Genomic DNA, 13,830 nt, shown 5'->3' with positions numbered 1-13,830 from the left:
CACAGAGTGGAGACGTTTTCAGGGAAGACAAAGACAAGGCCAAGAGTACCACAGATTTGTGAAGTTCTTCCCCTATCCATTGGCACTTTATGGCAGCAAACAGTTTTTAAATAGTTAAATCTTGTTCCTTTTCTTCATGTTTGTAGTGTTTCACCGAAAGCTTTAAAAAAAAAAAAAAAAGCCATTGTTCTATTCCTTCCTCCTGTCAAAATTCAGTAGTGACATGAGGGGAAAAGGTACTGGGAACACCTAGGTATTAATATATTGAGAATTATCCTTAACGGGCTACTGGTAACACTGTACATGGTTAGGCAGTGGGCAACCAAGTCTTTCAGCAGATTACCTTCATGTGATGAATTTCAACTGCCCATGACATTAGACTGAGGTATTATTAGCTCTGTGGGTTGACATTTAACATTAGCACAACACCATCTTGCCACACCTTCAATTTGACAAAATCCTATGTAGCAGTGAAACTTTTCCCCTGATGACAGACTAGTTTCTTGAACTTCAGATGTGGTTTTAGGGAAGATATAGTGCCTCTTGGCTCAGAAATGCCTTGGCATCTCACACTGTTCACAACGGATTAAGGCTGGATGGTTCAAAAAAGTACAGGCAGTACAATTCCACTGAGCCCCCTCATCATCTTCTGTGTCTTGAGTCTTTGGTGTTTTGATGGTGGACCTTTGATCTGTAAGGAAGCAAAAATCGCAAAGTCATAAATTATTGGCAACTTTAAACACTATTTGTACTGCACAGCATGAAACAGCTTGTTAACCAAGTGAAGCATCTAGCTGAAACCGACACACATGCTTGATCCTTACAACCTGTCTCTATCAGGCTGGCACTTCTCCGCTGGGGAACAGCAACATGTACATGACATAACCACCTCAATATCTCCTCAAAGGGGAAAAGAGCATCATTTCCCCCAATTCATAGCAGGTGAAAAGGGAAATCAATTCATATGGTAACTAATAGCCAAGATTACCATAATGTCACCTAAGAGGAAGAAAAGGTGTCCAACTACAATGCAATACTGCTAGTGCATTTATGTCTGATTAAAGTTTGAGTTTCATTTCTCACTGAAGTAGTATTTATATTTTTGTTTTCTACCAGGAATGGAAGTTTTTGTTAAATGTTCTCTATCTGAACAACGCAAATAAAATATAAAGATGAACTAATTTCTAAAATCTTATTTATTTAACTAAATATCGACAATAGACCTTGGAGGAGTAAATCAGTATAAAATTTTACCAGACTTTATTTCTCACTTTATTTAAAAATCATATTTATTATGGAACACTAGAAAGACTATTAGATTAAGAGTTGTGAGAATGGAGTTCTACTCCTGGCTCTGCTACTAACTCCTAATTTCTTTGCTCTGTGACCTTAGATAATAAATCATGTATCTTCTACATCTAATCTTTCTTATTTATAAAATAAAGTCACTGCAGCTTTATGAAGCCACTGTTCTAGAATGTCTGCATGTACAGAGGTAACTTAAATATAAGGAATAATTATATTCCTCCATGGTTGTATCTAAGATGAAATTACGTTTATGAAACTACTTTTTGGGGGGAGGGAGGTACCATTATAATTTTAGAATAGTATCCCTACAAATTACTGTGGGGACGTTTCAAGTAAAAAGAGCATGCACTGTTGGATCTCTCCAGTCAAGGTTTATAATTTGTAGTTTCCGAACTATGTTAAGACAATGTATATTAATTTGAAAATTCTATCTGCTCCATGGAGTTGATAACTAAATGATACCTTTTCTGCTATTTTAAAAGACAAGCTATTGTATATAGTAGATGAAAATATCAAGTTTCTATAACAAATTTAAAATAATTAAGTAGTGTTTGGTACTTTGTACCCCTTTAGCAGCACTTTACTGTTTGGCGTTAAACATTTATTGCAAAATTCCCCCTTTAAGCATTGGTCAGAATTTTTTAGGCATCACCACAGTTTCTGGCACATGCATGAGCAGCATGGAAGTACTATTTATACAGTAATTTTCTTTAAACCGGATAACTTTAAAACAAGTATCTATTTAAGGTTTACCTAAGTAAAAATATTTGAAACATCAAGGGTCTGACAGTACTAATCAGTATCCCCTAAAACACATTAAAATAAATACAGTTAAAAAAAGTTTGACTTTTACCATCTACAATTATTTCACACTCCATACTTGGGAAACATTTTATAGCATAACTGTTTTAATCTGGGGATAATCCAGTCTACTTACTAGAATTTTGGTCTCAGCGAGGCTAGAAAACATTCCTACCTGGCACATTTTCAGTAAAACCTTGTCTTTCCTTTTTGTTTCACGACAAAGGTTTTTTAGGGAGGCTGTTCAATCTATATTAACACTTCAATCTATTATGAAGTGCCAGAATCTTCTTCATTATTTACGTAATGTCTAAGGTATCAATAGAGGACCTAAATTTTTTTTAAAATGGAAAAGCCTCCAATGGTTTTCTGACATCTGCACAATCTCTTCTGGTACTTAGAATTATGACTCTTTTTTATGAGTGGTATTTGGAAACTAAGTAACCACCAGAATTGAAAAAAGAGGAAATTAGGTGGCACAGGATGACTTGTGATTGCCACACTTCATTTTAGCTGTTAAAAAACCCTGCATTGGGCTTCCCTGGTGGCACACTGGTTGAGAGTCCGCCTGCCGATGCAGGGGACACGGGTTCATGCCCCGGGCCGGGAAGATCCCACATGCCACGGAGCGGCTGGGCCCGTGAGCCACGGCTGCTGAGCCTGCGCGTCTGGAGCCTGTGCTCCGCAACGGGAGAGGCCACAACAGTGACAGGCCTGCGTGCCGCAAAACAAACAAACAAACAAACAAAAAAACCCCATAAAAAACCCTGCATTGTCTGTTGGTGGGAATGTAAACTGATACACCCACTATGGAGAACAGTATGGAGGTTCCTTAAAAAACTAAAAATAGAACTACCATACGACCCAGCAATCCCACTACTGGGCATATACCCTGAGAAAACCATAATTCAAAAAGAGTCATGGGATGGGGCTCTTTGGTGGTGCTAATGGCAGACTCTGGGAGGGCTCACGTCAAGGAGTACTTCCCAGAACTTCTGCTGCCAGTGTCCTTGTCCCCACAGTGAGCCACAGCCACCCCCAACTCTGCAGGAGACCCTCCAACACTAGCAGATAAAGAAACAGAGGCTAAAGATCCGTTAGCAGGAAAGTCAGCACTGGAACTCAGGACTTTTGACTGCAGAGACCACTCACACACTTCCATGTCTTCTGTCTCTCTCAAGGTCCAGCCCTGTCTTCCAGAGAGAGACCGGGTGCTGACAGGGTCTTGGTGCTCTGGCCGGATGTCAGGCCAGAGCCTCTGAGGTGGGAGAGCTGAGTTCAGGAGACTGGACCACCAGAGGCCTCCCAGCCCCAATGTAATATCAAACGGCAAAAGCTCTCCCAGAAATCACCATCTCAACACTAAGACCCAGCTCCACTCAGTGCTTCACCCAGCAAGCTACAGTGCTGGACACCCTATGCCAAACAACTAGCAAGACAGGAACACAACCCCACCCATTAGCAGAGAGACTGCCTAAAATCATAATAAGGTCACAGACACCCCAAAATACACCACCGGACATGGTCCTGCCCAGCAGAAAGACAAGATCCAGCCTCATCTGCCAGGAAGCCTACGTAAACGACTGAACCAACCTGACCCACTGGGAGCAGACACCAAAAACAGTGGGAACTACGAACATGCAGCCTGCGAAACAGAGACCCCAAACACAGTAAGTTAAGCAAAATGAGAAGACAAAGAAATACACAGCAGATGAAGGAGCAAGGTAAAAACTCACCAGACCAAACAAATGAAGAGGAAATAGGCAGTCTCCCTGAAAAAGAATTCACAGTAATGATAGTAAAGATGATCCAAAATCTTGGAAATAGAATAGAGAAAATACAAGAAACGTTTAACAAGGACTTGGAAAAACTAAAGAGGAAACAAACAATGACGTATAATGCAATAAATGACATTTAAAATTCTCTAGAAGGAATTAATAGCAGAATAACTGAGACGGAAGAACGGATAAGTGACCTGGAAGATAAAATAGTGGAAATAACTACCGCAGAGCAGGATAAAGAAAAAAGAATGAAAAGAATTGAGGACAGTCTTAGAGACCTCTGAGACAACACTGGACACACCAACATTCCAATTATAGGGGTCCCAGAAGCAGAAGGCAAAAAGAAAGGGAGTGAGAAAATATCTGAAGAGATTATAGTTGAAAACTTCCCTAATATGGGTAAGGAAATAGTCAATCAAGTCCAGGACGCACAGAGAATCCCATACAGGATAAATCCAAGGAAAAACACGCTAAGACACATATTAATCAAACTATCAAAAATTAAAAACAGGGCTTCCCTGGTGGCGCAGTGGTTGAGGGTCCGCCTGCTGATGCAGGGGACATGGGTTCGTGCCCTGGTCCAGGAAGATCCCGTGTGCTGCGGAGTGGCTGCGCCCGTGAGCCATGGCCACTTGGCCTGCGCGTCTGGAGCCTGTGCTCCGCAACGGGAGAGGCCACAACAGTGAGAGGCCCGCGTACCGCCAAAAAAAAAAAAAAAAAAGCAGCAGGGAAAAGTAACAATTAACACACAAGGGAATCCCCATAAGGTTAACAGCTGATCTTTCAGCAGAAACTCTGTAAGCCAGAAGGGAGTGGCAAGACATATTTAAACTGTTGAAAGGGGAAAACCTACAACCAAGATTACTCTACCCAGCAAGGATCTCACCCAGATTCCATGGAGAAATTAAAACCTTTAGAGAGATGCAAAAGCTAAGAGAATTCAGCACCACCAAACCAGCTCTACAACAAATGCTAAAGGAACTTCTCTAGGCAGGAAACACAAGAGAAGGAAAAGACTTACAATAACAAACCCAGAAGAATTAAGAAAATGGTAATAAGAACATACATATTGATAACTACCTTAAATGTAAATGGATTAAATGCTCCAACCAAAAGACACAGACTGGCTGAATGGATACAAAAACAAGACCCGTATATATGCTGTCTACAAGAGACCCACTTCAGACCTAAGGACACATACAGACTGAAAATTAGGGGATGGAAAAAGATATTCCATGCAAATGGAAATCAAAAGAAAGCTGGAGTAGCAATTCTCATATCAGACAAAATAGACTTTAAAATAAAGGCTATTACAAAAGACAAAGACGGAGACTACATAATGATCAAGGGATCAATCCAAGAAGAAGATATAACAATTGTAAATATTCACGCACCCAACATAAGAGCACCTTAATACATAACGCAAATGCTAACAGCCACAAAAGGGGAAATCGACAGTAACACAATCATAGTCGGGGATTTTAACACCCTACTTTCACCAATGGACAGATCATCCAAAATGAAAATAAATAAGGAAACACAAGCTTTAAATGATACATTAAACAAGATGGACTTAATTGATATTTATAGGACATTCCATGCAAAACCAGAAGATTACAATTTCTTCTCAAGTGCTCATGGAACATTCTCCATGATAGATCATATCTTGGGTCACAAATCAAGCCCTGGTGAACTTAAGAAAATTGAAATTGTATCAAGTATCTTTTCCGACCACAACACTATGAGACTAGATATCAATTACAGGAAAAAAATCTGTAAAAAATACAAACACATGGAGGCTAAACAATACACTACTAAATAACCGAGAGATCACTGAAGAAATCAAAGAAGAAACCAAAAAATACCTAGGAACAAATGACAATGAAAACATGACGACCCAAAAACTATGGGATGCAGCAAAAGCAGTTCTAAGAGGGAAGTTTATCGCAATACAATGCTACTTCAGGAAACAAGAAACATCTCAAATAAACAACCTAACCTTACACCTAAAGCAATTAGAGAAAGAACAAAAAAAACCCCCAAAGTTAGCAGAAGGAAAGAAATCATAAAGATCAGATCAGAAATAAATGAAAAAGAAATGAAGGAAACGATAGCAAAGATCAATAAAACTAAAAGCTGGTTCTTTGAGAAGATAAACAAAATTGATAAACCATTAGCCAGACTCATCAAGAAAAAAAGGGAGAAGACTCAAATCAATAGAATTAGAAATGAAAAAGGAGAAGTAACAACTGACACTGCAGAAATACAGAGGATCATGAGAGATTACTACAAGCAACTCTAGGCCAATAAAATGGACAACCTGGAAGAAAGGGACACATTCTTAGGAAAGCACAACCTGCCAAGACTGAACCAGGAAGAAACAGAAAATATAAACAGACCAATCACAGGCACTGAAATTGAGACTATGATTAAAAATCTTCCAACAAAAGCCCAGGACCAGATGGCTTCACAGGCGAATTCTATCAAACATTTAGAGAACACCTATCCTTCTCAAACTCTTCCAAAAGAGAGCAGAGGGAGGAACACTCCCAAGCTCATTCCACAAGGCCACCATCACCCTGCTACGAAAACCAGACAAAGATGCCACAAAAAAAAGAAAACTACAGGCCAGTATAACTGATGAGCATAGATGCAAAAATCCTCAAAAAAAATACTGGCAAACAGAATCCAACAGCACCTTAAAAGGATCATACACCATGATCAAGTGGGGTTTATCCCAGGAATGCAAGGATTCTTCAATATACACAAATCAATCAATGTGATAAACCATATTAACAAATTAAAGGAGAAAAACCATAGGATCATCTCAATAGATGCAGAAAATGCTTTCAACAAAATTCAACACCCATTTATGACAAAAACCTTCTAGAAAGTAGGCAGAGAGGGAACTTACCTCAACATAATAAAGGCCATATATGACAAACCCACAGCCAACATCATTCTCAATGGTGAAAAACTGAAAACATTTCCACTAAGATCAGGAACAAGACAAGGTTGCCCACTCTCACCACTGTTATTCAACATAGTTTTGGAAGTTTTAGCCACAGCAATCAGAGACGAAAAAGAAATAAAAGGAATCCAAATCGGAAAAGAAGAAGTGAAATTGTCATTGTTTGAAGATGACATGATACTATACCTAGAGAATCCTAAAGATGCTACCAGAAAAATACTAGAGCTAACCAATGAATTTGGTAAAGTAGCAGGATACAAAATTAATGCACAGAAATCTCTTGCATTTCTGTACACTAATGATGAAAAATCTGAAAGAGAAATTAAGGAAATACTCCCATTTACCACTGCAACGAAAAGAATAAAATACCTAGGAATAAACCTACCTAAGGAGATGAAAGACCTGTATGCAGAAATCTAAGACACTGAAGAAAGAAACTAAAGATGATACAAACAGATGGAGAGTTATACCTTGTTCTTGGACTGGAAGAATCAACACTGTGAAAATGACTATACTACCCAAAGCAGTCTACAGATTCAGTGCAATCCCTATCAAACTACATACGGCATTTTTCACAGAACTAGAAGAAAAAATTTCAATCTGTATGAAAACAAAAAAGACCCCGAATAGCCAAAGCAATCTTGAGAAAGAAAAACGGAGCTGGAGGAATCAGGCTCCCAGACTTCAGACTATACTACAAAGCGACAGTAAACAATAGAGTATGGTACTGGCACAAAAACAGAAATATAGATCAATGGAACAGGATAGAAAGCCCAGAGATAAACCCACACACCTATGGTCACCTTATCTTTGATAAAGGAGGCAAGGATATACAATGGATAAAAGACAGCCTCTTCAATAAGTGGTGCTGGGAAAACTGGACAGATACATGTAAAAGAATGAAATTAGAACACTCCCTAACACCATACATAAAAATAAACTCAAAATGGATTAAAGACCTAAATGTAAGGCCAGACACTATAAAACTCTTAGAAGAAAACACAGGCAGAGCAGTCCATGACATAAACCACAGCAAGATCCGTTTTGACCCACCTCCTAGAGAAATGGAAATAAAAACAAAAATAAACGAATGGGACCTAATGAAACTTAAAAGCATTTGCACAGCAAAGGAAAACATAAACAAGACGAAAAGACAACCCTCAGAATGCGAGAAAATATTTGCAAATGAAGCAACTGACAAGGATTAATCTCCAAAATACACAAGCAGTTCATGCAGCTCAATATCAAAAAAACAAACAACCCAATCCAAAAATGGGCACAAGACCTAAATAGACATTTCTCCAAAGAATATATACAGATTGCCAACAAACACATGAAAGGATGCTCAACATCACTAATCATTAGAGAAATGCAAATCAAAACTACAATGAGGTATCCCCTCACACCAGTCAGAATGGCCATCATCAAAAAATCTACAAACAATAAATGCTGGAGACAGTATGGAGAAAAGGGAACCCTCTTGCACTGTTGGTGGGAATGTAAATTGATACAGCCAGTATGGAGAACAGTATGGAGCTTCCTCAAAAAACTAAAAATAGAACTACCATACAACCCAACCCAGCAATCCCACTACTGGGCATATACCCTGAGAAAACCATAATTCAAAAAGAGTCATGTACCACAATGCTCACTGCAGCTCTATTTACAATAGCCAGGACATGGAAGCAACTTAAGTGTTCACTGACAGATGAATGGATAAAGAAGATGTGGTACATATATACAATGGAATGTTACTCAGCCATAAAAAGAAATGAAATTGAGTTATTTGTAGTGAGGTGGATGGACCTAGAGACTGTCATACAGAATGAAGTTAAGTCAGAAAGAGAAAAACAAATACCGTATGCTAACACATATATATGGAATCTAAAAAAAAAAAGAGAAATGGTTATGAAGAACCTAGGGGCAGGACAGGAATAAAGACGTGCAGACGTAGAGAATGGACTTGAGGACACGGATAGGGGAAAGGGTAAGCTGGGGCAAAGTGAGAGAATGGCATGGACATATATACACTTCCAAATGTAAAATAGATAGCTAGTGGGAAGCAGTTGCACAGCACAGGGAGATCAGCTCGGTGCCTTGTGACCACCTAGAGGGGTGGGATAGGGAGGGTGGGAGGGAGACACAAGAGGGAGGAGATATGGGGATATATGTATATGTATAGCTGATTCACTTTGTTAAACAGCAGAAACTAACACACCATTGTAAAGCAATTATACTCCAATAAAGCTGTTAAAAAAAACAAAAAAAACCCCTGCATTGTGAAGCAGAACTGATTTCAAGAACTAAGTAAACCTCCATAAGTGAAACTAGCAACTCCGTATTTTAGCTTTAAGGCAAAAATGACTAATTCTTTATTTCTCCAAAAGTAGCCAGTACACAGGCTTCTATCTTTTGTGCAAAGGTTTTTAAGTACTGGAGTTTTTCTTTTTCTTTTCTTACTTTTTATCATGGGATAACGGTGAAATAAACCCTCAGGCACTTATCCTGCTTCTACAACTCTCAAGACGAATCTTATTTCATCTGTATTCCCCCTCCCTCCTAACCTCAACACGTAAGTACTGGATTATGTTGAAACAAAACAGGATCTTTTTATATGAAAATTTTAGTGGTTTTTTTTTTTGTGTGTGGTACGCGGGCCTCTCACTGTTGTGGCCTCTCCCGTTGTGGAGCACAGGCTCCGGACGCGCAGGCTCAGTGGCCATGGCTCACGGACCCAGCCGCTCCGCGGCATGTGGGATCTTCCCGGACCGGGGCATGAACCCGTGTCCCCTGCATCGGCAGGCGCACTCTCAACCACTGCGCCACCAGGGAAGCCCGAAAATTTCAGTTTTTGAAAGAGAGTAAAAAGATTGTATTAAGGCAACTCATTTAGAGTCTAAAATACCCACTTTGCTTATTTTAAGAAGCTAGGCTATACCACTGTTTTCTTTATTCCTTTATTCAATTAACATCCAAATAGCATCCAATGTTTGAACACTGGCTTCCCCACGTACTATGCCAAATATCCTAATCTCACTTTTGCTCCTTTGTAATAAGAGTTCATTACGTTCCAGCTAACGATGTTTAAAAACATTTAAATTAAAAAATATGAAGATAAAGCTAGGCCTAATTAAATTATACTTGAACAAAAACGAGTGGACAGCACAGGATACTGAATGAGACTATGAACATTCTTGTAACAAACTAAAAAACTAGTAACATACTTGTTTCTTTCTTATTCCCATTTCTATATGTTTTTTAATGCCTGGAGTAAAAAAAACCCACACAAATGTTCCGACATTTCTTAGTTTGGTGTCTATATAGTCTGTGAATATCAGTGATGTAAAAATGATAGTGGGTAATTATTTTAAAAAACCATTCGTCTGAAATTCAGAGTATTTTGATTACAGAGAACTATGCGTAAACTAAATAGGACAGAATACTCATGAAAAATAAACTTTCCTAAGGTGTCTTCCTTAACGTTTGTCTAAAATGTCAAAGAATGCAAGTTTCCACACCTGGTGATTTTTTTTTTTTTAATTGGCCAAGATTTGCTATTTTGGGAGTATATGATGAATCCTTAGGACATGCATATTACGTTTCAAGAGCTAAGTACATTACATTTTAGCACCCTCCCCAATTCCCAGCATGTAAGTGAAAATAAATAATCTTCTGAATGAATCCATCCAAGAATGCCAAAGTTTGAAGCACTTCTAGAGTGGAAGGTTTTCCAAAACCTTGCTTTTCAAAATGCAACAGTTCTCACACTTACTGGACACACTAACCTTTGGGTTTTGGTGGCACAGGACCTACAAATCCAATATTGTCATAAAAGTTATGAATAGCGCTGGGATTAAAATGTGGTCCTGAAATACATAAAAAGTAAGTATATCAATGCTTATAGCTCAAAAATATTTAAAAAATTGTTAAAAAAACCAAATATTTTCTTTCTAAAAAATATCACATTATAAATAGAAGAAATACTTTTTGCACCTCTAATGTCAAATTACATGTCAGGATTTCAAAAACAGCTGAGATAGGTATAATATAGTACCCATAACAGAGGTCTAAGTGGTAAATTGGGGAAGAAGTCAAATTAATGCCAGTAAGACGGTAACAGAATTAGAACTAGACCCCTGTTCTATGTGACAAGATAACTTAAAATTTAACAATTTAAAATACAATTTTAACACGGTCTTAAGCAACTAAATAGCTTGGCTTCAAGTAAGTATAAAAACCTTGTACTAATGTAATACAGTGCTTCAGATTTTAAACAAAAGGAACAAGTTCAAGAATTATAGTTTCTAGACTGGCACTAACTTCCTTTTTCTCTCCAAAGTTAAATTATGGCATTTTCAATGAATGTTTCAAGATAAACAGCTTACTTACTAAAATAAAACAAATCATCTTTCAGTTTAATGGATTTTGGCACATACTAAGAAGTATGATTAAGGGCTTATTTTTTGGCTTCTTCCCTTTCCTGTCTTTTCCATTTTATATATTTCTATTATTTCTAAAGTTCAGAATTAGGTTTAAGTTATAAATATTCCTTTTAGTTGTCTATGGAACTGAACTGTAAACATTTTTTGTTCTACAATAAGCAGTTATTGCTTGTCAATAATAGCTCAAGTATAATAAACTATCATTGTCCTAAAAATATAAGCCGTATTTTTATTTTTGTCTCTATTTTAGCAATTAAGAAAGTACCATTAGGGTGGCGATGCCTTTTAAATTATATTCTTAAAAGCATAATTCTTGAAAGGGAAAAAGGAAAAAGGTTTATGAAGTACGTACATTTTAATCTTAATAAATATTGTAACAGATTATACTAATGCATAACAGCAATACTTTTGACAATACAGCCAGACATACTAATCACTGTCTTCCCTTAACACATGACTAAAGGGGATTTGAAGGTTATACAATGGATCAAATTACTCCTCAACCAAATACATAACTTTGGGGGGGAGTGGAGAGTGAGCGAAAACAAAAATCCAAGTAGCACTATATGGCTCCAAGGTCAAATCTGAAACAGTAAGATTACAATGGATAAGTCTGGTTTTAGCCATGGGAAAAGAGTCGGTAAAAATGAATTTCAGCTGAGTATGCATTGAACTTTACCTCGGGCTTGAAAAAGATCAATTTCTTTGGTTAAGCAGTCAATGTCAATCTGGAGTTGTCTATTACAACTTCTCAATTGCTGCATTTCTTCGAGCTGAAAAATAATTCCATGTGAGAAGGATCTACATTGAACTCTTGTGTTATTAGCTAAGAAAGAGTGAAGTTTTGCAGGGGGAGGTAAGGACAGAGAAAGAAGTATGAATTAAGAGCATTTCTAGAAAACAAGATCAAGGTTTTATACTTATGACAGATTGCCTAGTCTCATGTTCAAGCATAGCAGTCACAACAGTTAGAGAAAGAAAGACTTACTGAAGGTATTTGGGATATGGAATTTGATCTTTTCAGACGCCTTCGAGTTAGATTATTTTCCATTTCATTGACCTCAGATTTTAGTTTATCCAGCTTTTTCTTTTGAATCTCAAGTTCTCTTTGAAGTCGTTCCATTCTGGCCTTCTGATGTACCAAAAGAGCTGCAATACATATTAGTAAATATGAGGACCCACTCAGTTTAGTCAATTAACCTTTAAACAGCCTTGGGGAAACAAAACAAATGACTACTTCTGTGACAAACAAGAGGCTGCCAAGAATCCCAAAGATAACAATAACATAAAATATTGTGAGTGAAACTAAAATTTCAAAATTTTTTACTTGAAAATTATTTTAATTATTTAAGCATACAAATGTCACTCATTTTTTTGGGGGGGGGGAGGTTTTAGTATGGCCAATGACAGCATTTTTGCCTATAACCGCTCAAAAGGTCTACTAGAGTCAATTAACCTACTTACTATTTAATTCAAATTTGACCCCTTGAAAGGATAAGCCCCTCTCCTCCAAAAAGTCTGACATGTTTGGACTATACATAAGGTATCCTAATATAGACATGTTATAGATATTTTAGACGGGAACATGAGTTAGGTTAAATCCACTTTGATGTATACAACAAATAAAACTGATTTCAATTCACATGAATGTTAACATTAAATTCCTCAAACTGAAAATTAAAAACAATACCATTCAGATGAATCAAACACATTTTCTTACATTGCAATTACGTTTTGTGAGAATATTTTCCTAAGATTTCCTAAGGAAAGAAAATAAGCAATCAATCTTGTCGCATGAATGATGAATTGCTAGGGAAACCTTATTAAACCATAAAAATTAGTATATGTTCTTGCCATCTCTGGACAATGTGAGCTTCACTTCTTAGGACACTGGACTGGTAGTGAAGATACCTGAATAGACTTCTACTAAAAGGCAGCTTGGGACGATTCTACCATGAGAAAACAGGCAGATGTGGGAAAATACAACAAATAACCTCTAAAAATGAAAAAGTCAAGTCGATTAAACAGATTAGATTAATGCTAAACAGTCATCATCAATCAAACTTAAATTTCCATGAATCTAAAAAATAAGGAAAAGGCTATAAACATTCAGGCCATTCAATCCAGCAGTGTATTCTAGAAGCAGAATTAGGGTGTGAGGTGCGGGAGGCTAGTTAGGCTCAAGTACTTTAAAATTAACTTTAAACAATACATAATTTTTACCAACAAAAATTTGACACTAATATAATCCACAGGTATTTCCTCTGTAATTCTTCTTTCTTACTTATTGGAAGAAAAGAATATTAGGGCATTATGTTTCAAGTTTTAAAAACCAAGACTGATTCTTGCTACCCTGTCTCCCATTTTAATATATATTCTAAGAACACAGGGCAGTGTTTTTGGAGGTACACATGTTCCTGGTAGAAAACTCACTGTGTCTTTGTACATTCATACCTACCCCAAGCTTGTTTTGTTAGGCTTTTATTAATTTGGTTTATTTTATTTGAATTGCAGACTTGTATCCCTC

At 37.3% G+C, this 13,830-nt stretch overlaps 1 protein-coding gene across 1 annotated transcript in view; it reads right to left on the bottom strand.

Annotated features, from left to right (window-relative positions):
- Nucleotides 1-548: 548 nt before the first annotated feature.
- The window catches only part of TAB2 (TGF-beta activated kinase 1 (MAP3K7) binding protein 2), a gene marked incomplete at both ends in the record, with an annotated part of 36,870 nt that continues 23,588 nt past the window's right edge, over nt 549-13,830 (bottom strand). Inside the window, 4 exons of the mRNA XM_079716242.1 lie at nt 549-691; nt 10,647-10,727; nt 11,983-12,076; nt 12,292-12,452. Coding sequence (XP_079572368.1) covers nt 549-691; nt 10,647-10,727; nt 11,983-12,076; nt 12,292-12,452 — 479 coding nt within the window. The remainder of the gene's footprint in view (nt 692-10,646; nt 10,728-11,982; nt 12,077-12,291; nt 12,453-13,830) is intronic.

The sequence above is a fragment of the Hyperoodon ampullatus genome (genome assembly GCF_949752795.1).
Source record: "Hyperoodon ampullatus genome assembly, chromosome: 12".
Lineage (NCBI taxonomy): Eukaryota > Metazoa > Chordata > Mammalia > Artiodactyla > Ziphiidae > Hyperoodon > Hyperoodon ampullatus.
Note: the sequence above shows the minus strand (reverse complement) of the source record. Positions and strands in the feature narration are given on the sequence as shown.